The sequence below is a fragment of the Pongo pygmaeus genome, chromosome 6, assembly GCF_028885625.2.
Source record: "Pongo pygmaeus isolate AG05252 chromosome 6, NHGRI_mPonPyg2-v2.0_pri, whole genome shotgun sequence".
In the NCBI taxonomy this organism is placed as follows: Eukaryota; Metazoa; Chordata; class Mammalia; order Primates; family Hominidae; genus Pongo; species Pongo pygmaeus.
The window spans coordinates 8,369,472-8,395,174 of NC_072379.2; the positions used below are offsets into that span (position 1 = coordinate 8,369,472).

The 25,703-nt window shown below is 46.0% G+C and overlaps 1 protein-coding gene across 1 annotated transcript in view; it reads right to left on the reverse strand.

Annotated features, from left to right (window-relative positions):
* Positions 1-17,174: 17,174 nt before the first annotated feature.
* KPNA7 (karyopherin subunit alpha 7) overlaps positions 17,175-25,703 on the reverse strand; it is a 35,473-nt gene continuing 26,944 nt past the window's right edge. The window contains exons 9-11 of the mRNA XM_054497111.1: positions 25,075-25,257; positions 21,489-21,635; positions 17,175-17,397 (exon numbers count right to left, since the gene is read on the reverse strand). Coding sequence (XP_054353086.1) covers positions 17,311-17,397; positions 21,489-21,635; positions 25,075-25,257 — 417 coding nt within the window. The 3' untranslated portion in view covers positions 17,175-17,310. The remainder of the gene's footprint in view (positions 17,398-21,488; positions 21,636-25,074; positions 25,258-25,703) is intronic.

Genomic DNA, 25,703 nt, shown 5'->3' on the forward strand with positions numbered 1-25,703 from the left:
TCAGAATCAAGGTCAAAATCACACCACATTTCAGTTGGCTTCATGTTTGGACCTGGAGTTTTCTTACACATTTTTTTTCTTGTTTCCTCATTGCCTTATCTTCCTCTTACTGATGGAAGAAACAGATTTATGGGGTTGTTCTTGGTTTTGAGATAGGATCTCGCTCTGTTGCCCAGGCTGGAGTGCAGTGGCATGATCACAGCTCACTGCAGCCTCAAATTCCTGGACTCAAATGATCCTCTCACCTCAGCCTCCTGAGTAGCTGGGACTAACAATGCATGCCACCACACTCGGCTTTTTTTTTTTTTTTTTTTTTTGTATGTTTTATAGAGATGGGTTTTCATCATGTTGCCCAGGCTGGTCTCAACCTCCTGGGCTCCAGCAGTCTGCCTGCCTTGGCCTCCCAAAGTGCTGGGATTACAGACATGAGTTACTGTGCCCAGCCCAGATTTACGTTTTGTCATGTCATTAGTATCATCTGGCATCTTAGCCATTCTGTCTATTACTTGGAATCAATTTCATCCTTCCAACAAGAACGAATCAACTTCATTCCTCTTGTTGAAGATAGTCTACCTGGAGCTTGCTGCCTGTCTTCTAATATGGAAAAAACAGGCTTCCAGGTTTGCTGTTCAATTCTCATCTTGGGATTGTTTTTCAGTGGACTTCTAGGTTGGTTTCACCATTTCTTGTATCTTTCTCTTTTTGGGAGGTGGGGTATATTATTTACTTCCTTTCTTGATGGAGTACATTCTCAAGTAACTTCCTTAGTACTTGAAATGTAATCTTTCTGAGTTTATATCTGAAAATATGATGTCTTATATGGCTATGTGGTTCTAAATAATTTATGATTCTAAATTTATGGTTCTAATTTTCCCTCAGAAGTTGGAATTTTTCTATCATTCAGAGTCCACAAAGAGAAATCTGATACCAGTCTGATTCTCATTCTTTTATAGGTAATCTATTTTTTCTTTCTGGAAAGAGTCTTCTGTTTATTCTTGGTATTCTGAAATTTCACAGCATTGAATCCAGGGATTGATCTTTTTTTATTTATTCTGCTTGGCATTCAATGAACCCTTTCAGCCTAGAGATTTACTTTCTTCAATTCTGAGTTTTTGTTTTTTTTTTTTTTTTTTTGAGACAGAGTTTTGCCCTTGTCACCCAGGCTGGAATGCAATGGCACAATTTTAGCTCACTGCAACTTCCGCCTCCCAGGTTCAAATGATGCTCTTGCCTCAGCCTCCAAAGTAGCTGGGATTCTAGGCGCCCACCACCACACCCAGCAAATTTTTGTATTTTTAGTAGAGACAGGGTTTCCTCATGTCGGCCAAGCTGGTCTCAAACTCCTGACTTCAAATGATCCAACCCCCTTGGCCTCCCACAGTGCTGGGATTACAGGCATGAGCTACCATGCCTGGCCTCAATTCTGATAAATTTTCTTCTAGGGTTTCTTTGATAACGTCTTTCCCTATATTTTCTCTTTTGTCTTTTTCTAGAACTTCAGTTACTCAGATGGTAAGCCTCCTGAATTGACTTTTTTTCTTCTCCCCAAACTTTCATCTCTTTGTAACTTTCTGTCTATATTCTGAAAGATTTATCTTCAAACCTTTCTCTTGAATTTTTTTTCTGGTAATCATTTAATTTCTGAGATTGTTCCTTTTTCATGGCATCTTTTTGTTTTACCGCCACAGAATCTTCTCAAATCTGTTGAGAATATAAATTAGAGGATGTTGGTTTTAATTCCCCCGATTCTCTTATGACTGTTTATTCTGGGAAATGGTTGTTTTGTTCATTTGCCTTTTTCTTTTCCATCATGCCAATTTTCTTTTCTTTTTTTTTTTTTTTTTTTGACAGTTTTGCTCTTGTTGCCCAGGCTGGAGTGCAATGGTGCGATCTTGGCTGACTGCAACCTCCACCTCCCAGGTTCAAGTGATTCTCCTGCCTCAGTCTCCCGAGTAGCTGAGATTACAGGCATGCGCCACCACACCCAGCTAATTTTGTATTTTTAGTAGAAACGGGGTTTCTCCATGTTGGTCAGGCTGGTCTTGAACTCCTAACCTCAGGTGATCCACCTGCCTTGGCCTCTCAAAGTGTTGGGATTACAGGCATGAGCCACTGCGCCCGGCCCCGATTTTCTTCTTGTGTCTGATCTTTTGTATTTAAGAACGGCAGCCCAGGTTGATTTTTCAGGACAACTCATTTAGATTTCTTCTATACATCTGTGTATTGCTGTTAGATTTCTCCTATGAATAGATTAGCTAACTGAATGCCCTATGGATGTGATTTTAAAATTTCTTGACTGTCAGGTAAGAAAGCAAGCCATTGTGATTCTTGATCTTTCATATATGACTTCTTTTTACACTTTAGATATAACTTTTGTTTTTTGATACAGGGTCTCACTGTCACCCAGGCTGGAGTGCAGTGGTGTGATCACAGCTCACTGCAGCCTCGACCTCCTGGACTTAAGCAATCCTCCCACCTCAGCCTCCTGAGTAGCTGAGACTACAGGCAGGTGCTACCACACCTGGCTAATTTTTTTGATTTTTCGTAGAGATGGGTCTCCTTATGTTGCCCAGGCTGGTCTTGAACTCCTGGCCTCCTGAGTAGCTGGGACTACAGGTACATGCCACCACATTTAACTAATTTTTTATTTTTTTAAAGAGATGGGTCTCCTTATGTTGCCCACGCTGGTCTGGTACTCCTGGCCTCAAGCGATCCTCCCACCTCAGCCTCCCAAAGTGCTGGGATTACAGGCATGAGCCACCACACCCAACTGGATCTTTTTCTTTAATCAGAGTTTTAAATTTTCACAATGATATGCTTTGGCATAAATCAGCTTTCATCCATTTTTCTGAGCTATTCACTGGATCCTTTAAATGTGGAGATCAGTTTTCTTCTGTTTGGGGAAATGGTCTTATCTGATAATTTTCTTTCCTCTGTTTTTTTTCTCTAGTTCTGGAACTCCTCTATTCAGATTTCAGACCTCCAGTTCTGGACTTTATATAATTTCATCTTTTCTATTTTTGCAATTTTGCTCTACTTTATGGGAAATATCAATTTCATCTTCCAATTCTGTTTTCATTTTTACCCTTTTTATTATTATTTTAGATGGAGTCTCACTCTGTCACCCAGGCTGGAGTACAGTGGCACGATCTCGGCTCACTGCAACCTGCACCTCCTGAGTTCAAGCGATTCTCATGCCTCACCCTCCTGAGTAGTTGGGACTATAGGTGTGCACCACCACACCCAGCTAATTTTTGTATTTTTAGTAAAGACAGGGCTTCACCATGTTGGCCAGGCTTGTCTTGAACTCCTGACTTCAAGTGATCCCCCGCTCGGCCTCCCAAAGTGCTGGGATTACAGGTGTGAGCCACCATGCTCAGCCCAGTTCTACTATCATTTCTAATTTCCAATAATCCTTTTTGTTCTTGGAATGTATATAAACTACATCCTTTTTGTTTTTTTTTTTTTAATTTTGAGACGGAGTCTAGCTCTGTCACCCAGGCTGGAGTGTAGTGGTGCAATCTTGGCTCACTGCAACCTCCGTCTCTTGGGTTCAAGCGATTTTCCTGTCTCAGCCTCCCGAGTAGTTGGGACTACACGTGCACACCACCACGCCCGGCTAACTTTTGTATTTTTAGTAGAGACGGGGTTTCACCATGTTGGTCAGGCTGGTCTTGAACTCCTGACCTCAGGTGATCTGCCCGCCTCAGGCTCCCAAAGTGCTGGGATTACATGTGTGAGCCACCGTGCCTGACCACATCCTATGTTTTGCTTCATAAAAGCAATGTCATTAGCCAGGCATGGTAGTGCATGCCTGTAGTCCCAGCTACTTGGGAGGCTGAGGTGGGAGGATTCCTTGAGTCCAGGAGTTCAAGGCTGTACTGAGCTATGATAGTGCTACTTCACTCCAGCCTGGGTGACACAGGGAAACCCTGTCTCAAAAAAAAAAAAAAAAAAAAAAAGAATAAACTTCCAGTTTACTGCCAGGTAGGGCAGGGGGCAGTTGGTCAGCTTTGTGGAATAAGGGGATATAACAGCTTTTTGTCTTTCCAACTTTACGTAATGGAGAACTTCAACCACCCACAGAAAGAAACAGAATGGAACAGAACTCCCCATGGACCTATCACCAGCCCCGGTAACCATGATCACATTGCCGATTCCACCCCATGCGTGTATCTTTCACTTCCCTCCTCCCATATTACTTTGAAACGAATTCCAAACATCACATCACTTCATCTATGATCATTCCGATTTCTCTAAAAGGACTTTATTTCTAATTAACATAGCCCCAATATGATGATTAAACCAAAACACCCAATCATTCTTTATCATCAAACCTCCATTCAATGCTCAAGTTTCCAATTGTCTCATAAATGTCATATGTGTTTTATTTTCTCAATTGTTTGGTGGTATCAGAATACAAATGAGGCCCATTCTGGTTAGTCAATACGTCATTTAAGCCTAAATTTATAAGTTCCCCCCCAAGCAATTTTTTAGCTGGAATTTATTAAGAGAAGGAAAGATGTAGCTTGTCTGCAGGATTTCTCACGGTCTGGAGTCTGCTGCTTGCTTTTCTGACGTGTAGCTTAGTGTTTCTCCTCTGCTTTTTTTTTTTTTTTTTTTTGAGACAGTGTCTCACTCTGTTGCCCAGGCTGGAGTGCAGTGGTACGATCTCGGCTCACTGCAAGCTCCACCTCCCAGGTTCACGTCATTCTCCTGCCTCAGCCTCCTGAGTAGCTGGGGCTACAGGTGCCCGCCACCAGACTAGGCTAATTTTTTTTGTATTTTTAGTAGAGACGGGGCTTCACCGTGTTAGCCACGATGGTCTCAATCTCCTGACCTCGTGATCCACCCGCCTCAGCCTCCCAAAGTGCTGGGATTACAGGCGTGAGCCACACGCCCGACCTCTCCTCTTTTGTATTTCTTATAAATTGGTAGTTGCATCTAGGGGTTTAATTGCAGCTTCCTATTGTTTTATATTCAACTTCATGGATTCTTTCCTGTCTCCTCCATTCTGCTGTTAAGCCCATCCAGTAAATTTTATTTATTTTAGGGACAGAGTCTCGCTATGTTGCCCAGGTGGGTTTTGAACTCCTAGGCTCAAGCAATCCTCCTGCCTTGGCCTCCCAAAGTGCTGGGATTCAGGTTTGAGTCACTGCACCCAGCCATCATCCAGGAAATTTTAAATTCCAGTTATTGTATTTGTCAGTTCTACTGTTTACATTTGATTCTCTTCTGTTTCTTTGCTGAGACTTCAGTGACCCTAGGTTATCATTTAAATGTCTTTTCAAATGAGAACAAATGATCCACTCCAGGGTGGAGTGGATGAGTAGGGAAGACAGCCTCCAAGATGATTCCCAATGACCTCTGTCTTCTGGTCTTCACACCTCTGCGTAGCTCCTCCCACATCCTACAAGGTTAGCATACAGCTGAGTGATTGTATGCCACCTTTTTTTTTGAGACAGAGTCTTGCTCTGTCACCCAGACTGGAGTGCAGTCACATGATGTCAGCTCACTGCAACCTCCCAGGTTCAAGCGATCCTCCTGCCTCAGCCTCCCGAGTAGCTGGGACTACAGGCATGCGCCACCACACCTGGCTTATTTTCGTATTTTTTAGTAAAGACAGGGTTTCATCATGTTTACCAGGTTGGTCTCGAGCTCCTAACCTCAACTGACGTGCTCACCTCAGCTTCTCAAAGTGCTGGGATTACAGGTGTGAGCCACCATACCTTCTAAGATTAGGTTATAAAGGACCATGGCTTGTCTTGGGGATTCTGTCTCCCATATACACAAACTCTCTCTCTCTCTCTCATCACTTGCTCTGGGAGAAGCAAACTTCCCTGTTATTGGAGACTCAGGAAGCCCAAGGGAAAGCCTGTGTAGCATGGAACTGAAATATCCAGCCATCAGCCACTGAAGAACTGAAACCCTCTAACTACCACATACTACCATTGTAAGTAGGTCCTCTCCCAGTTGAGCCTTCAGATGAGACCACAATTCTGGCTGACAGCTTAAGTCCAACCTCATAAAAGACCTTGAGAGCCAGAACCACCTAAATTGTCCCCCAGATTCTTGCCTTACAGAAACTGTGTATAATAATTTTTTTAAGCTGTTAAGTTTCTGGGAAATTTGTTATATAGCAAATAACTAATTCATGAGGCTTTGAATTAGTTATTAGTTATTCCCTGTCTGCCACTTACTGAAAGATGAAGGGCAAGTTGGCTAACCTTATGAGCTCGTTTTCTTGGAAATTGAGGATAACCATTTTTGCATCACCTTGTTTGACACTTGAACCCCTTCTTTTACAGAGGAAAAAAACTGAAGCCCAAAGGAATTGACAGAAAAGAATCCGTAAATGAGGCACTTAACAGTGAAATTACATGACATGTCCAGGCTTAGGCTATTTAGAAAAAGAGTAGGACTGACCCCAGGGCTCATGGCTCCAAGTTATTCTTTTATGCCTTAAAGCAACCTGTGCTGCCTTATAATGCATGCCATTATCATTAACACAGTCCATGTTTCAGGAAAAAACAGCAGATAAGTTACGCAGTGTGCATGGCTAACCAAAATTGCAATTTTTTTTTTTTTTTTTTTTTTTTTTTGAGATTGAGTTTTGCTCTTGTTGCCCAAGCTGGAGTGCAGTGGTGCAATCTCAGCTCACTACAACCTCCACCTCCTGGGTTCAAGTGATTCTCCAGCCTTGCCTCCCGAGTAACTGGGATTACAGGCATGTGCCACCATGCCCAGCTAATTTTGTATTTTTAGCAGAGACAGGGTCTCACTATGTTGGCCAGGCTGGTCTTGAACTCCTGACCTCAGGTGATCCACCTGCCTTGGCCTCCCAAAGTGCTGGGATTACAGGCATCAGCCACCATGCCCAGCTGAGAATTGCATTCTTTGAGGTACATGACAATTTCTGGGCAAATGCAAAAGGTCAAATTGTTCCAGTTCAGTGTTCACACCGTAAACCAACCTATAGCCATTCACACCCTCCTTCCTCTCTTTGTTGCCTCGCCAGTCATCCCAACTCCCCAAGTCTAAGCACGTGGGCACCCAGCCAGAAGGTGACTAACACCATCTCTTTGCACCCAGACCATGTACAAAAGGCAAATTGCTCGTTTTTTTAAACCTTGCTAGGCAAGTCGGTATTAGTATTTTCAAACTACAAAGGCTCCTTTGTCATGCAAACAGAAGGAAAAAAAGTTGACAGTGTTTTGAGCCAACAAGGTTAGATCACTCGGACAACAGTGACTAAGCTCAATAGGGCTTCCAGCTTTTTTAATTAAAAAAATTTTTTCTCGAAGACATATCTTTGTAAACCGTCTCACCTTTCTGCCTCCCTTCAACTACAGTCTATGAATAGGGGGAAAAATGCTTTAAGATGTTGAAAAAGAATCTGTATTCCAATCAGATTCTTTAAAAAAAGTATATCTAAGGCTGGACGCGGTAGCTCACGCCTGTAATCCCAACACTTTGGGAGGCTGAGGCAGGCAGATCAACTGAGGTTGGGAGTTCAAGACCAGCCTGATCAACATGAAGAAACCCTAGCTCTACTAAAAATACAAAAATTAGCTGGATGTGGTGGCACACTCCTATAATCCCAGCTACTCGGGAAGCTGAGGCAGGAGGATCACTCGAACCTGGAAGGCGGAGGTTGCAGTGAGCCGAGATTGCGCCACTGCACTCCAGCCTGGGCAACAAGAGCAAAACTCCACCTCAGAAAAAAAAAAGTGTATGTAAATTCAACCTAGAAAAGAAATGCAAACAAAAATTATTGTGTTGAAGTCATAGGACCATTTTTTTCAATACTTTTTTTCAATTACAAATATATTAAATTTGTAATATATTTATATATAATATACATATTTTATATATACACTATAAATATATATGTGTATATATATATTTTTTTTCTTTTTTGAGACAGGGTCTAACTTTGTTGCCCAGGCTGGAGTGCAGTGGTGCAATTGTAGCTCACTGTAAACTTGAACTCCTGGGTTAAAGTGACCCTTCCACCTCAGCCTCCTGAGTAGCTGGGACTACAGATCGTCACCACCACACCTAGCTAATTTTTTATTTTTATAGAGATGGGGTCATGCTGTGTTGCCGAGGCTGGTCTTGAACTCATGGCCTCAGGTGATTCTCCCACCTCAGCCTCCCAAAGTGCTGAGATTATAGGTATAAGCCACCACGCCTGGCCTAGTGTCTATTTTATATATAACAAATATTACCTATTTAACATTATTTAATGTAAAAATTCAAATGTTATATACTGTCTCTATTTTGACAGAATGGGACTTAATCTTTTGGATTGAAATAATGTCTTGAGTTATGGTACCATTTTCTACTCCTCATGGGTATCACTTAAGATCCTTCAGTTTCAAGCAACAAGAACCTACACTCTCTGGCTACTTAAAAAGAATTTCTTGAAAGAGTATGGGAGAGCACCTAAGACCAAAAAGGAGGCCTGGAGAGGCAGGATGCAGGCAGCCACTGGAAACGTCCACAGCAGGGGGCTTGCCACTGGAGTCATCAAAGACACGCGAGCTATTTCTTCTGTTCCCAGCCCCTGGGTTTAAGATTCAAAGTCTCAGACCAGGCGCGGTGGCTCACGCCTGTAATCCCAGCACTTTGGGAGGCCAAGGCAGGAAGATCACCTGAGGTCAGGAGTTTTGAGACCAGCCTGGTCAACATGGCGAAACCCCGTCTGCTAAAAATACAAAAATTAGCCAGGTATGGCAGTACACGCCTGTGGTCCCAGCTATTAGGGAGGCCGAGCATGGTGGCATGTGCCTGTAATCCCAGCTACTCAGGAGGCTGAGGCAGGAGGATCACTTGAGCCTAGGGGCAGAGGTTACAGTGAGCCGAGATCATGCCACTACACTCCAGCCTGGGTGACAGAACTAGTCTTTGTCTCAAAAAATAAAACTAAAATAAGATCTGCAGCTCTGATCATTGGGATCACTTGTTGGAATGGCCGGGTTCCTGTGCGGTCACCTAGCAGATGTCCACCAATGACAGGCCCTACTCACAGCCACTGCACTCCAGCTTGGGCGACAGAGCGAGGCCTTGTCTTTAAAAAAAAAAAAAGTCTCGGAGAAAGAGTGTGCTTGGCCAAAGATCTGCCACCTAGGGCATCCTGAGCTGACGAGGAAAGAGGGTACAGAGTGGAGTCTCCCAGTTGCCCCCATCTCCATGTGGGGTGGCACAGCCCCTCGAGGAGTACCCCACCCTCAGCATAGCTCTCAGCAGTGGACAGATAATCACTACAGAAGGAGATGAAGATACTGATTGCAGGCCCCAATGTCCACTAAATCATAGACTTGCTGTCATCACTAAATGAGAAGTTGGTGCAGGTGAACTGTCTTCCAGCAGTATTTTAGACTAACACCCAAACATCTTTTCTCTTCATTTATCAAAGGCCACCAAAGACCTGCTTTGGGCATGATGTTTTGGTGTGACACTTCTGAGCCAAAATTTAGCTTAATCTCTACACTCAACTTGTATAGATCAAGCCCAATCCCTTTGAGACAGGGTCTTGCTATGTTGTCCAGGCTGGACTTGAACTCCTGGGCTCAAGGGATCCTCCAGCTTCAGCTTCTCAGGTAATTGGGTGATAGGGTTTGGATTTGTGTCTCCGACCAAATCTCATGTCAAATAGTAATCCCCAACGTTGGAGGTGGGGCCTGGTAGGTGGTGATTGGATCATGGAGGCAGATTTCCCCCTTGTTGTTCTTGTCATAGTGGGTTCTCATGAGATCTGGTTGTTTAAAAGTGTATAGCACCTCCCCCTTCTCTCTCTTCCTTCTGCTCTGGCCATGTGGAACATGCCTGCCTCCCCTTCACCTTCTGCCATGATTGAAAATTTCCTGAGGCCTTCCCAGCCATGCTTCCCGTGCAGCCTGCAGAATCATGAGCCAATTAAACATCTTTTCTTTATAAACCACCCAGACTCAGGTATTTATTTATAGCAATGCCAAAACAGACTAATACACTGGGATTACAGGTATACATCAGCATGCCCAGTTTAATCCCTCTTTCAACATCTCCTATCCATGACCACACTGCCTAGCACCTACTATGTTTCTAGGTCCTTTCCATCCTCGTTTACTTTGAGACAGTCTCTGTCACCCAGGCTGCAGTGCAGTGGAGTGATCTCGGCTTGCTGCAACCTCTGTCCCCCACATTCAAGTGATTTTCCATCAGCCTCCTGAGTAGCTGGGATTACAGGTGTACACCACCATGCTCAGCTAATTTTTATATTTTTAGTAGAGACAGGGTTTCACCACATTGGCCAGGCTGGTCTCGAACTCCTGACCTTAGGTGATCCACCCGCCTCGGGCTCCCAAAGTGCTGGGATTACAGGCGTGAGCCACCGTGCCCGGCCTTTCCATTTTATTATTTTTTGAGATAGAGTTTCACCCTGTTGCCCAGGCTGGAGTGCAATGGCACAATCTTGGCTCACTGCAACGTCTGCCTCCCAGGTTCAAGTGATTCTCCTACCTCAGCCCCCCGAGTAGCTGGGATAACAGGCACGTGCCACCATGCCCAGCTAATTTTTTGTATCTTTAGTAGAGACAAGGTTTCACCATGTCAGCCACGCTGGTCTCAAACTCCTGACCTCATGATCCGCCACCTCAGCCTCCCAAAGTGCTGGGATTACAGGCGTGAGCCACCATGCCCAGTCTAGTTACTCCCTCTTTTGACCACTGCCCACACAGCTTTTTCTGAAGAATGTTCTGCATTCACAGGCGTTATATGAAAAGTGAAGGGTACCAAATGTCACATGTGTTCGGGAGATTCCCATAATATTTAGAATAAAATTCAAAGTCTGCATCTTAGCTTACAAGGCTCCCTGATGTGATGCTCTCTAACCTCAGCCTCTCATACCCCAACTCCACCTCGCTCCAGCCACGGAGCCTGCTGCTCACACACCTGGAGCCAGCTCCCACCCCTGTGCCCTGGCCGCACTGTCTCCTCTGCCTGGGATGCCTTTCCCAGAGATCTGCAGGACTACCTTCTTCACCTCCTTCAGGGCCAGCCTTGCCTCAGCACAGTGGTCCCTAATCCCTAGACCAGTCCGTAGCCTGATAGGAACCGGGCCACCCAGCAGGAGATGAGCAGCAGGTGAGCGAAGCTGAGCTCCACCTCCTGTCAGATCAACGGCAGCATTAGATTCCCATACGAGAGAGAACCCTATTGTGAACTGTACATGCCAGGGATCTAGACTGCATACTCCTCAGAATTTTTCAGATAGGGTCAAAAAAAGCTGGAGTATACTGGCACAACCTTGGCTCACTGCAACCTCCACTTCCTGGGTTCAAGCAATTCTCCTGCCTCAGCCTAAGTAGCTGGGACTACAAGCTCATGCCATCATGCCCAGCTAATTTTCTTTTAGTAGGGACAGGGTTTCACCATGTTGGCCAGGCTGGTCTCGAATTCCTGACCTCAGGTGATACACCCACCTTGGCCTCCCAAAGTGCTAGGATTACAGTCATGAGCCACTGTGCCTGGCCTCCTTATGAGAATCTAATGCCTGATGATCTGTCAAGGTCTCCCATCACCTCCAGATGGGACCATCTAGTTGCAGGAAGACAAGCTCAGGGCTCCCACTGATTCTACATGATGGTGAGTTATAGAATTGTTTCATTATCTATTACAATGTAATAATAAAGTACACAATAAGTGGAATGTGCTTGAATTATCCCCAAACCATTCCCCCCGCCCCCACACCCCCCTATCTGTGGAAAAATTGCCTTCCACAAAACCAGTCCGTGGTGTCCAAAAGGGAACCACTGCCTTGGCACCAAGTCTGAAACAACACTCTTGTCATGTTTTCTTATCCAGCTTTTTCTTCCTGGAACTTGACTTACCTTACATTGGTTTATTGTCTGTCTCCCTAACTAGAATCTAAACCTCTTGAGGGTAGGAACTTCATCTGCTTTAGCGTTTGCCTTTCAAATGCCCCTGGGAAGCTGGTTAAACACATTGATACTTAGGTCCTACCCCCCAGAGTCTGTTTGAGGTGCAAGAATTCTGCATTTTTGCCATGTTGTTGGATTGTTTTGCCATGTTGTTGGAGTGTTCATCTTTACCACTTTGGGACTTGTTTCCTTATTTTTTTTTTCAAGAGATAGGGTCTGGCTCTGTCCCCCAGGCTGGGGTACAGTGGCAGGATCATGGCTCACAGCTGCCTCAACCTCCTGGGCTCAAGTGATCCTCCCACCTCAGGCTCCCAAGCAGCTAGGGACCACCCCATCCAGCTAATTTTTTAAATTTGTAGAGATGGGATCTTGCTATGATGCCTAGGCTGGTCTCAAACTCCTGGCCTCAAACGATTCTTCCACCTCAGTCTCCTGAATAGCTGGGACCACAGGTACACACCACCACACCCGGCTGTTTCCTCATCTTTGACACGGATGCACCGCCACCCACTTCAAAGAACTTTAAAGCACGTCTAGCCCTTGACATTAGTTTCCTTCCAATCCTGAACTCTCCATTAATGTAACCGCGGTAGCTCACATCTGTAATCCCAGCACTTTGGAGGCCAAGCCAACGTGGGTGGATCACAAGGTCAAGAGATTGAGACCATCCTGGCCAACATGCTGAAACCCCGTGTCTACCAAAAATACAAAAATTACCTGGCCGTGGTGGCATGTGCTCATAATCCCAGCTACCCAGGAGGTGGAGGTTGCAGTGAGCTGAGATCGCGCCACTTCACTCCAGCCTGGCGACAGGGAGACTCCCTGTCTTAAATACATTTTTTAAAATAATGTAACCTGAAACAATTTTATTGGAATTTTAGCCCCCAGGCTGAAAGCTTGGCAGTTCCCTGAGAGGGTGGGTGTAATGACTCTGGACTTGGGGAGGACAGCATCTGAGGGAGCAAAACTGAGAAAAATGAGTATTTTGCTTACTGAACAACCTGACCTTGGCCGGGTGCAGTGTCTCACGCCTGTAATCCCAACATTTTGGGAGGCCGAGGTGGGCAGATCACTTGAGGTCAGGAGTTCAAGACCAGCCTGGCCAACATGGTGAAACCCTATCTGTACTAAAAATACAAAAATTAGCCAGGCATGGTGGTGCACGCCTGTAATCTCAGCTACTCAGGAGTCCGAGACAGGAGAATCGCTTGAACCTGGGAACGGAGGTTGCAGTGAGCTGAGATCGCACCACTGCACTCCAGCCTGGGTGACAGAGCATGATTCCATCTCAAAAATAGATAAACAACCTGACCTTGTTCCTGTGCCTTGCCCAGAGAATGGAAGGAGGGAAGCATAAGTCTCACAAATGAATGGTTGAAGGACTCCTCTTTAGGAAAACTAACCAGCCCATGAAAAAAGATCTACAGCTCTGGGCCAGGCGCAGTGGCTCATGCCTGTGATCCCAGCACTTTGGGAGGCCGAGATGGGTGGATCACTTCAGGTCAGGAATTCAAGACCATCCTGGGTCAACATGGTGAAACCCTGTCTCTACTGAAAATACAAAAATTAGCCGGGCGCAGTGGTGTGCACCTGTAATCCCAGCTACTTGGGAGGCTGAGGCACGAGAAACCACTTGAACCCAGAAGGTGGAGGTTGCAGTAAGCAGAGATTGTGCCACTGCACTCCAGCCTGGGTGACAGAACAAGACTTTGTCTCAAAAAAAATCTGCAGCTCTGATCATTGGGATCACTTGTTGGAATGGCCAGGTTTCTGTGGGGTTACCCAGCAGATATCCACTAATGACAGGCCCCGTTCACAGCCCGAGGACCTTTCTATTATAAGCAGAGATCCAAAGACACCAGACATCTGATGGAAGCCTTTGCCATGGGCACATCAAACTAACAACAAACACCCCCCAAGAATCAATGCACAAACAAAGCTAGGTTGATAGCACAGATAGGATCTTGCACTAATGAAGAAGGAGGCTTGAAAAGGGAAACCTGTGTAAACAAAGTGCCTCAAATTAAGTGACTGCAGAAATGAAAAGCCTGGAAGAAGAGATAAAGTAGAATACATACCCCAGAAAGTAAAAAATAAAGATGGAAAATAGAGAATGGGACAAGAAAATGAGAGAATCCGTCTCAGTGGGAAAAAAAATGGTGGTGGCAGGGGAGATAATTCTTTTTTTCTTTTTCTTTTTAGAGATGGGGTCTTGCTATGTTGCCCAGGCTGGTCTCAAACTCCTGGACTCAAGGGATCCTCCCACCTCAGCCTCCCGAAGTGCTGGAATTATAGGCGTGAACCACTGTTCCAAGCTCTTGTTTTTTAAAAATTAAAAAGACAGTTCTAGACTGCAAGGCTCCTACTTGGATGTACAGAAAATAGGTTTCTATTCAGGACAGCACATTTAAGAATACTGGAGACACAACCTACAAATTTCAGTCAGTGGAGTTGAGACAGGGGAAGACAGTTATGCACAAAATAGTTGGCAATCAGAGTAGAAGACTTTGAACCCAACATTGAAAACTAGAAGATAATGATCGATGCTTGCAACATTCTGAAGGTCATAGTTTCCAGTCTAGAACACTGTCTGCAGCTGGATTATCAACCAGGAGTCAAAACAAAGTCCATTTTTTCAAAGGCCAGGTACGGTGGCTCACACCTATAATCCCACTGAGGTCGGGAGTTTGAGACTAGCCTGTTCAGCATGATGAAACCCCATCTCTACTAATAAAAAAAATACAAAAATTAGTTGGGCATGTTGGCGGGCGCCTGTGATCCCAGCTACTCGGGAGGCTGAGGCAGGAGAATCGCTTGAACCCGGGAGGTGGAGTTTGCAGTGAACCAAGATTGTGCCACTGCACTCCAGTCTGGGTAACAGAGCAAGACTCCGTCTCAAAAATAAAAATAAAAAATAAAGTACATGTTTTTGGATAAGCAGTGTCTGAAATTTAACCTCCCATGCACCTTATCTCAGAAGATACATATTAAAAGCCAGTGGGTCTCAGTGGCTCACGCCTGTAATCCCAACACTTTGAGAAGCCAAGGCAGGAGGATCGCTTGATCCCAGGAATTCAAGGTCAGCTTCCCTCTTTCCTGGATCCCATGCCTACCTCATGTGATCATTTATTTTGGAGACAGGGTCTTACCTCATAGCCTAGGCTGGAGTGCAGTGGCACCATCATAGCTCACTGCAGCCTCGAACTCCCTGGCTCAAGCAATCCTCTTGCCTTGGCTTCCCAAAGCCAAATTAATTAAAAATTTAAAAGCCAAATTAATTAAGCAATTAGCTGGGCATAGTGGCACACACCTGTAGACCCAGCTACTCAGGAGGCTGAGGCAGGAGGATTGCTTTAGCAAGGCTGCCCTGAGCTGAGCTGTGATGGTTCCACTGCAGCCCAGCCTGGGCGACAGAGTAAGACCTTGTCCCTAAAATAAAGGGGAAAACAAGCACAGGCAGGCGTGAGATCCTGGAAACAGGGACACTGACCCAGGAAAAGTGAGTAGAGCCCCCAGGATGATGGTAAAAGCCAATCCCAGGACAATAGACATGTACACCAGAGGATGAGGGCAACTATTCCAGGCTGGAGCATGACAGAGCTCTCCAGTGGGTGTGGATGACAAGCATGTTGGTAGATTACTGACGTATTACATTCAGCAGGAGGTTTACACCTGTAGCAAAGAATTTGATATGAGGTAAACCCAAGGAAAACAAAGCATATGAGCGAAGATGTAGATTAATACTAAGGAAAACACACTTCTGAATATAACTTACATCATTATGATAAAGCCTGGACATCAAGCTAACAGAAATTAGATATCTATGATGGGAAGACAGGGAGGTGGTATAAAAAAATGGCTATCTCTTCTGTAAATTCAAACATCGTCTTTAAATGATCATAAGCATAATGTTTGGAATTACAAACGCATAGACTAAACAGATCAAAGAGTAGAAAGTTCTGGCCTCTGGGGATGGGGTGGAAGAGGCATGGGTCCTCCTTTGCTTTAAATATCTATAGCTCTGTAAAATATGTACATTGTATCAAAGTTCATTTAAGTTATGAAAATTAAGTATACAAGAAAGTCATGGTTCAAATATAAAACGTAGGCCAGGTGCAGTGGCTCATGTCTGTAATCCCAGCACTTCGGGAGGCTGAGGTGGGAGGACCATTTGAGGCCAGGTGTTCAAGACTAACCTGAACATAGTAAGACCCCATCTCTACAGAATTCTTTAAAAGATTAGCTGCATGTGGTGGTGCTGCCCTGAAATATAGAAACACTCTCTCTCTCTCTCTCTCTCTTTCTAGGAAGAATAAAAGAGATTGAGTTTCTAGAGAAAATTATCTTAGATCTTGTCAGTGTCAGGATATTAATTGCCAGAGGAAAGAAGGCCAGTAACACTGTCCCTGCAGCACCAAGAACCAACAATATTGTATCTGCAAGTCAAAGTCTGTGTAGAGGCTGGGCATGGTGGCTCACGCCTGTAATCCAAGCACTTTGGGAGGCTGAGACATGTGGATCACCTGAGGTCATGAGTTTGAGACCAGCCTGGTCAACATGGTGAAACCCCATCTCTACCAAAAATACAAAAATTAGCCCAGCATGGTGGCAGGCACCTATAGTCCCAGCTATTTGGCAGGAGAGGCAGGAAAATCACTGGAACCCGGGAGACACAGGTTGCAGTGAGCCTAGATCACACCACTGCACTCCAGCCTGGGTGACAAGAGCGAAATTCCATCTCAAAAAAAAAAAAAAAGAAAAAGAAAAAGAAAAAGTCTGTCCAGATAGCTATATGACCATTCTACTGTCTTGAAGGTTTTGCTTTAAGACCTTTTAAAAGGCAATTACTAAACAAATGTTCTTTATTTTTTATTATTTTTTTTTTTGAGAAGGAGTTTCACTCTTGTTGCCCAGGCTGGAGTACAATGGCTCCATCCCAGTTCGCTGCAACCTCCGCCCTCCTGGGTTCAAGCAATTCTCCTGCCTCAGACTCCCAAATAGCTGGGATTACAGGCATGCGTCACCATGCCTGGCTAATTTTTTGTATTTTTAATACAGACGGAGTTTCACTGTGTGGGCCAGGCTGGTCTCAAACTCCTGACCTCAGGTGATCCACCCACCTTGGCCTCCCAAAGAGCTGGGATTACAGGTGTGAGCCACCACACCCGGCCTACACAAATGTTCTTGGGAGATGAATTCCACACGGTTTTAAGATGCAAGTCGTTTATCTGAAGTTCAGACAGAGAAAGGTGAAAGTGTTGAACATTTTATTAATGTCAAGTTTTAAAAGCTTCACATTTGGGTTACACTAAGATAGAGGACTGCTGCTTCTTAAAGAAGTTATCCTTTAGCACTGGGATGTTGGTTTAGGAGGTATGGAGCTCAGCTATTTTTTTGCTAAGCATTCATAATCTATAAATTCATAATCTTGGTCTATGACTCGGCTCAGTAAAGTTAGGCTCTCATCTTCTTCCTTCAGGAGAGAACAGACACTGTTATACCTCCAGGATTCTCAGCACATTATCACTGCACATTTGGCAAGATGCACCTTGTAACAAAATCGACCCTCTTAACCATGTTTAAGCAGGTAGCTTAGTAGCAATTAAGTACATTTACATTGTTGCACAACCATCACCACCACCCACCTCTAGAATTTTTCATCTTGCACACCTGAAGCTTTGTACCTATTACATCAGGGGTCCCCAACCCTGCATTCGTGGCCTATTAGGAACTGGGCCACATAGCAGAGGTGAGCAGCAGGCCAGCAAGCGAAGCTTCGTCTGTATTTACAGCCACTCCCCATCACTCGCATTCCCACCCGAGCTCTGCCTCCTGTCAGATCGGCAGCAGCATTAGATTCTCACAGCAGCACAAACCCTGCTGTGAACTGCACATGCCAGGGAACCAGGCTGCATGCTCCTTATGAGAATCTAGCGCCTCATGATCTGTCACTGTCTCCCATCACCCCCAGATGGGATCGTCTAGTTGCAGGAAAAGAGCTCAGGGTTCCCACTGATTCTGCATTACGATGAGCTGTATAATTATTTCATTATATATTACCGTGTAATAATATAAAGTGCACAATAAATATAATGCTCTTGAATCATCCCGAAGCCATCGCTCACCCCCTAGCCTGTGGAAAATTTGTCTTTCACAAAAACTGGTCCCTAGTGTCAAAAAGGTGGGGATCACTGTATTTAACCACTCCTCATTCCCTCTTCCACCCAGCACCTGGCAACCACCATTCTACTTTGTCTCTACAGATTTGATGTCTGTAGGTACCATATCTAAGTGGAATCGCATAGTATTTGTCCTTTTGTGAGTAGCTTATTTTTAAATGCAGTTTTGATAGACATAGAACACCGTCCTGACAATGAGTAAGCAAATGATGGGTATAGCTACTACTTCTAGTCCAGAAATCTTTACCCTGGAGTTCTTGGATCAAGCCCCAGGGATCAAACCCCCTTTAAAAGATAAGTCTCTTATTATTTATTTATTTTTTTGAGATGGAGTCTCGTTCTGTCGCCCAGGCTGGAGTACAGTGGCATGATTGCAGCTCACTACAACCTCTGCTTTCTGGGTTCAAGTGATTCTGCGGCCTCAGCCTCCTGAGTAGCTGGGATTATGAGCGTCTGTTACCACACCCAGCTAATTTTTGTATTTTTAGTAGAGATGGGGTTTCGCCACGTTGGCCAGGCTGGTCTCGAACTCCTGACCTCAGGTGATCCACCCGCCTCGGCCTCCTAAAGTGCTGGGATTACAGGCGTGAGCCACTGCACCCAGCTGAGCTTCTTATTTATGAGGTTTTCATAGGAACCATTAACCTGGAAAATGCTTATCACCATTCTAGGTCTGGTCTCCTTTGAGAGAATTTTTTTATTTTTTAAGACAGTCTCGTGCTGTTGCCTAGGTTGGAGTGCAGTGGCACAATCACAGCTCAAGCAATCCTCCCACTGTAGCCTCCCGAGTAACGGATTACAGGCACGTGACATTACACCGGGCTAATTTTTGTATTTTTTGTAGATATGGGGTCTCGCTATGTTGCCCAGGCTGGTCTCAGAGCTCTTGGACTCAAGCAATCCACCCGTCTTAGCCTCCCAAAGTGCTGCAATTATAGGCATGAGCTACCACACCTGGCTTAAGAGCTTTTTTTTTTTTTTTTTTTTTTGGAGATGGAGTTTTGCTCTGTTGCCCAGGCTGGAATACAGTGGTACCATCTCGGCTCACTGCAACCTCTGTTCTGGGGTTCAAGCTATTCTCCTGCCTCAGCCTCCTGAGTAGCTGGGATTACGGGCACAAACCACCACACCCAACTAATTTTGTATTTTTAGTAGAGACAGGGTTTCGCCATGTTGGCCAGACTGGTCTTGAACTCCTAACCTCGTGATCCACCTGCCTCAGCCTCCCAAAGTGCTGAGATTACACATATGAACCACTGCTCCCAGCCAAGAGCATCTTCTTGGTCCCAAATCAAGATTAATTGCCCCAGCTAACCACACCATCCACCTGGGCATATTGATTGTATGGTCCTTCATTTTGCTGGTAAGTCACCTTTGACACCTGAGAAGTGTCACTCTGTAAACTCCTAGCCCCATGTTGATCTGGTCATGAAATAATTGTGAGGTTGCCTTCCTCATATGAAAAATTTCTGCCGGGCGCGGTGGCTCACGCCTGTAATCCCAGCACTTTGGGAGGCCTGAGGCAGGCGGATCACGAGGTCAGGAGATCAAGACCATCCTGGCTAACACGGTGAAACCCCGTCTCTACTAAAAGTACTAAAAATTAGCCGGGGATGGTGGTGGGCGCCTGTAATCCCAGCTACTTGGGAGGCTAAGGCAGGAGAATGGTGTGAACCCGGGAGGTGGAGCTTGCAGTGAGCTGAGATCACACCACTGCACTCCAGCCTGGGCAACTGAGCGAGACTCCGTCTCAAAAGAAAAAAAAAAGAAAGAAAAATTTCTGATATAAGTGCAAATCAAACCACAGTGAGATACCACTTTATACCCATGAGATTAGCTATTACCGAAACACCTAGAAAATAACAAGTGTCGGCAAGGTTGTGGAGAAATTGGAATCCTCATGCATTGTTGGTAGGGATGTGAAATGGTATATCTACTGTGGAAAAGAGCGTGGTAGTTCTTCAAAAATTCAAAATGGAATTACCACATAATCTAGCAATTCCACTCTGGGTATGTACTCCAAAGAATTGGGCCAGGTGCGGTGGCACACACCTGTAATCCCGGCACTTTGGGAGGCCGAGACAGGTGGCTTGCTTGAGCTCAGGAGTTTTAGACCAACCTGGGCAACATGGTGAAACCTCATCTCTACAAAAAAAATTACAAAAGTTAGCTGCCGGCATGGTGGTGCATGCCTGTAGTCCCAGCTACTTGGGAGGCTGAGGTGGGAGGATTGCTTGAGCCCAGGGAAGTCAAGGCTACAGTGAGCAATCACTGTGGCCACTGCCTTCCAGCCTGGGTGACAGAGCAGGACCCTGTCTTAACAACAACAAAAATTGGAAGCAGGGACTCTAACAGGCTTACACACCCATGTTCATAGCAGTGTATTCACCATAGCAAAATGGTAGAAGAAACTCACATGTTGATTGACAGGTAAATGAATATATATAATGCAGCATATATGTTCAATGGAGTGTTAGCCTTAAAAAGGACAGCAATCCTGACATGCTACAACACGGATGAACCTTGAAGACGGTATGCCAAGAGGAAATATATCAGTCACAAAAGGACAAATACTGTACAATTCCACTCATGAGGTCCCTAGAATAGTCAAATTCATAGAGACAGAAAGCAAAATGATGGTTACTAAAAGGGCTAGGGGAAAGGTGTGTTGGGGACTTTGTAGTTAACAGGTAGGGAGTTTCAGTTTGGGAAGATAAAAACTGTTGTGGAGACGGGCCGGGCGTGGTGGCTTACGCCTGTGATCCCAGCACTTTGGGATTACTCCAAGGCGGGTGGATCACTTGAGGCCAGGAGTTTGAGACCAGCCTGGCTAACATAGGGAAACCCTGTCTCTACTAAAGATTAGCTGGGCGTGGTAGTACATCTCTCTAATCCCAGCTACTCGGGTCAATGAGGCTCAAGAATCAACTGAATCTGGGAGGCAGAAGTTGCAGTGAGCTGAGATGGTGCCTCTGCCCTCCAGCCTGGGCAACAGAGTGAAACCATCTCAAAAAAAAAAAAAAAAAAAAAAAAAGTCACTTTAGCATCAAATCCTCTCCCCTGCCATACCTCTCCCAAAAAGGAGACCAGTAAAGTGAAGTTTTAAGCCAGAGGCAGCCGGACAAGCTCCCAAGGCATTAGAATAGCTTCCAGGCACCAAGAAGTCACTACTCAAAGATGACCTGATACAGCAGGGATAGGCGAGACACATTAACTTCAGAGGATGTGGCAGGAGTGAAGCCCACCTGCCCAGTCACCTGCCACACACAACAGCCCAGGCCCCGGCAGGTGGCCACACGCAACAGCCTAGGCTCTGCAGGTGACCCTCTGCAGAGCTGCCCCACCAGGACCCCTGGACACTCCTCCATGCTCCTAAGTCACTTACCTCACCAAAGTGCTTCTCGATGATGTTCAAAGCCGACCGGCCAATTTGACGGTTCTCATGCAGCTGTAAAGCCTCAATTCTATCAATCCCGCCGAGTTCTTCTATCAGAAGACACAGGTTTTCCTTCTCAGACCGTTTCTCTGCTGCCTGTGACCAAGTACAGGGGATATGAGACCCCCGGCAGGAGCCTTTGGGGGATGGGGCCTCTGCCAGCCCTCAAGGGAGCTGCCCCCAGTGGAAGCAGACCAAAGGCTACCATTCCAGAAGGGACAGTTGCAATTTCACTTTTCCCAAATTGGTTGAAAATGACATGATCTTCTTCCCATTTCAGGTATCCACGATACATAGACATATATAGACATATATACATATATGTAATATACATATATATAAACATAGGGCCGGGCACACTGGCTCATGCCTGTAATCCCAGCACTTCGGGAGGCTGAGGCAGGCGGATCACTTGAGGTCAGGAGTCTCAGACCAGCCTGGCCAACATGGTGAAACCTTGTCTCTACTAAAAATACAAAAATTAGTTGGGTGTGGTGGCAGGTGCCTGTAATCCCAGCTACTCAGGAGGCTGAGGCACAAGAATTGCTTGAACCTGGAGGCAGAGGTCGCAGTGAGCTGACATTGCGCCACTGCACTCCAGCCTGGATGACAGCATAAGACTCAGTCTCAAAAAAGAATTAATGAAGAAGATACACAGGGAAGACTCAGAAGGTATCACAATTTTGTTAACATTTTGTGTAGAGACAAGATCTTGCTGCATTACCCAGATTAGTCTCCAACTCCTGGCCCCAAGCAATCCCCCTGCCTTGGCCTCCCAAAGTGCTGGGATTACAGGCATGAGCCACTGCATTTAGCCCAAATATCTTTTTTTTTTTTTTTTTTTTTTTTTTTGAGACAGTCTCACTCTATCGCCCAGGCTGGAGTGCAGTGGCATAATCTTGGCTCACTACACTCTCTACCTCCCAGGTTCAAGAGATTCTCCTGCCTCACTCTCCCAAGTTGCTAAGACTACAGGTACATGCCATGCCAGGCTTTTTTGTATTTTTGTAGAGATGGGGTTTCGCCATGTTGGCTAGGCTGGTCTCAAACTCCTAACCTCAGGTGATCCTCTCACCTCGGCCTCCCAAAGTGCCGGGATTACAAGCATGAGCCAATGCACTTGGCCCAAATATCTATTATTTATCTGCTTCATTTGCTCCAACTTGCTGGGTATCATTGGGTTGAGTTTCAAATCTAGTCTTGACTCAGATCGTTCTTTAAGAAAATTACATTAAAAAGATGCTTAAAGTGGGCTTCTAAAAGGAGCTCCCTGGTGTTACTCTGAAGCTTTTCAGATGGTTTTGTCACCTATAAAAGAACCTTAACTAAGCTGGACACAGTAGCCCATTCCTGCAATCCCACCACTTTGGGAGGCTGAGGTGAGAGGATCACTTGAGCCCAGGAGTTTGAGACCAGCGTGGGCAACATAGCAAAGACCCCGTCTCTGCTAAAAATACAAAAATTAGCTGGGTGTGGTAGCACAAGCCTGTAATCCCATCTACTTGGAAGGCTAAGGTGAGAGGATCACCTGAGCCTAGGAAGTTGAGGCTGCAGTGAGCTGAGATCACACCACTGCATTCTAGCCTGGGTGACAGAGTGAGATTCTGTTTCAAAATATATATATATTATTTATATTTTTATTTATTTATTTTTAGAGACAGACTCTTGCTCTGTTGCCCAAGCTGGAGTGCAGTGGCATGATCTTGGCTCACTGCAACCTCCACCTCCCAGGTTCAAGTGATTCTCATGCCTCAGCCTCCCGAATAGCTGCAATTACAGGCATGAGCCACCATGCCTGGCAATTTTTTGTAGAGATGGGGTTTCATAATGCTGGCCAGGCTTGTCTTGAAGTCCTGACCTCAGGTGATCTGCACACCTCGGCCTCCCAAAGTGCTGGATTACAGGTGTGAGCCACCATGCCCAGCCAAAAAACAGTAATTTTTTAAAAGGACCCTAACCAAATGAACCTAGCTAGCCTCCAAGATTGCCCTGATGATCCTTGACCCCTGGTGCTCAAACCCCGTGTAGTTCCCCACTCACACTGAATGGGGATGACCTGTGTAACCAACAGGATGTTGTGGAAGTGACAGACAGAATGTGACCTCCAAGGTCAGGTCATGAAGGACACTGAGGCCTTCATCTTGCTTTTAGGCCCTTTACTCCATAGGAAGCCAGCTGCCATGATGTGAGGACACTCAAGCAGCCCAATGGAGAAGGTCCACGTGTCCAAGTGACTTCCCAGCCATTGTGTGAGCCTCCTCAGAAGCCAATCCTCTTGGCTAGGCATGGTGGCTCACACCTGTAATCCTAGCACTTTGGGAGGCTGAGGCGGGAGGATGACTTGAGCCCGGGAGTTAGAGAACAGCCTGGGCAATATAGCAAGACCCTGTCTCTACTAAAAATACAAACATTGGCCAGGCGTGGTGGCATCTGGCTGTAGTGCCAGCGATTCAGCTGGCTGAGGTGGGAGGATTGCTTGAGACCAGGAGATCAAGGCTGCAGTGAGCTAGGATCACAGCACTCCAATCTGGGTGGCAGAGCAGAGATCCTATCTCTCTCTGTCTCTGTGTCTGTCTCTGTCTCTCTCTCTCTCTTTCTGCATCTCTCTGCATCTATCTCCCTGTCTCTGTCTCTGCCCGTCTCTCTCTCCGTCTCTGCCCGTCTCTCTCTCCGTCTCTGCCCCTCTCTCTCTCCGTCTCTGCCCCTCTCTCTCTCCGTCTCTGCCCCTCTCTCTCTCCGTCTCTGCCCCTCTCTCTCTCCGTCTCTGCCCCTCTCTCTCTCCGTCTCTGCCCCTCTCTCTCTCCGTCTCTGCCCCTCTCTCTCTCCGTCTCTGTCCCTCTCTCTCTCCCTCTCCGTCTGTGTCTCTGTGTCTCTGTCTCCGTCTGTGTCTCTGTCTCCATCTGTCTCTGTCTCTCTGTCTCTATAAAGACAGCTACAGCCACTCCCCACCCTTTATGCGATTTACTTTATCCATAACTCCCTACCTGATGTGTCTGTCCTCCGTCTCTCCCCTCATACATAATGTCCATTACAGCAGGGACTTTGCACTGTCATAGTCTGATCATCTGAAGAAATATCTGGCACATAGACATTTGTCTGAGAAAACGAAAACCATGGTCCTTCGAGATGGCTCTTTTTGTGTTTATCCACAGGACACATGGACAGAGGAGGGTGGAGATATTGGCGGAAGAGAAATAATCCAATTTGGGTTTGGTTTTAAGACGGAGTCTGGCTCTGTCGCCCAGGCTGGAGTGCAGTGGCACCATCTTGGCTCACTGCAACCTCTTCCTCCCGGGTTTCAAGCGATTCTCCCACCTCAGCCTCCCGAGTAGTTGGGATACAGGCGTGCACTACCATTCCCGGCTAATTTGACGGGGTTTCACTACGTGGGCCAGGCTGGCCTCAACCTCCTGACCTCAGGTGATCCACCTGTCTCGGCCTCCCAAAGTGCAACTTGAGTTTTAAGAGCCACATTAAATGCCTGTATCCAGTTGGAGACAGCTATTTACAAACCAACCTGTTCAGAACGGCTCACCTGGAGGATGCAAGAGATGACATCGAGGATGATGAGAACAATTTTAACATCTGGGGCAGTGAGCAGATTCACCAGTGGCTCCAGGACCCCAGAGTGGACGAGCTGGATCAGCTGATCCATGGTGGCCCCTGTTGCAAAGTTCGCCACTGTCCAGACAGCCTCTTTTTGTACTTTAAATTCTCCCTGCAGAACAAGAATGTTTACATTCACTACAGATCCTCAGGAACTTAAATATAGGACACCAACTTGGTTCACTTTCTAGGGAGGCTGGTGACAGCCAGGACTGCATGTACAATTTACATAGAATGCCTTGGCTACCTGCCTCTAGCAGGTAGCCTCCTCTGTTCCCCCCCCACCGCCGCACAACTCTGTCGCCCAGGCTGGACTGCAGTGGCGCGATCTCAGCTCACTGCAATCTCCGCCTCCCAGGTTCAAGCGATTCTCCTGCCTCAGCCTCCCGAGTAGCTGGGACTACAGGTGTGTGCCACCACGCCCAGCTAATTTTTTGTATTTTTAGTAGAGACGGGTTTCACCATGTTGGCCAGGATGGTCTCGATCTCTTGACCTCATGATGCGCCTGCCTCACTCAGCCTCCCAAAGTGCTGGGATTATAGGCACTCACCACCACG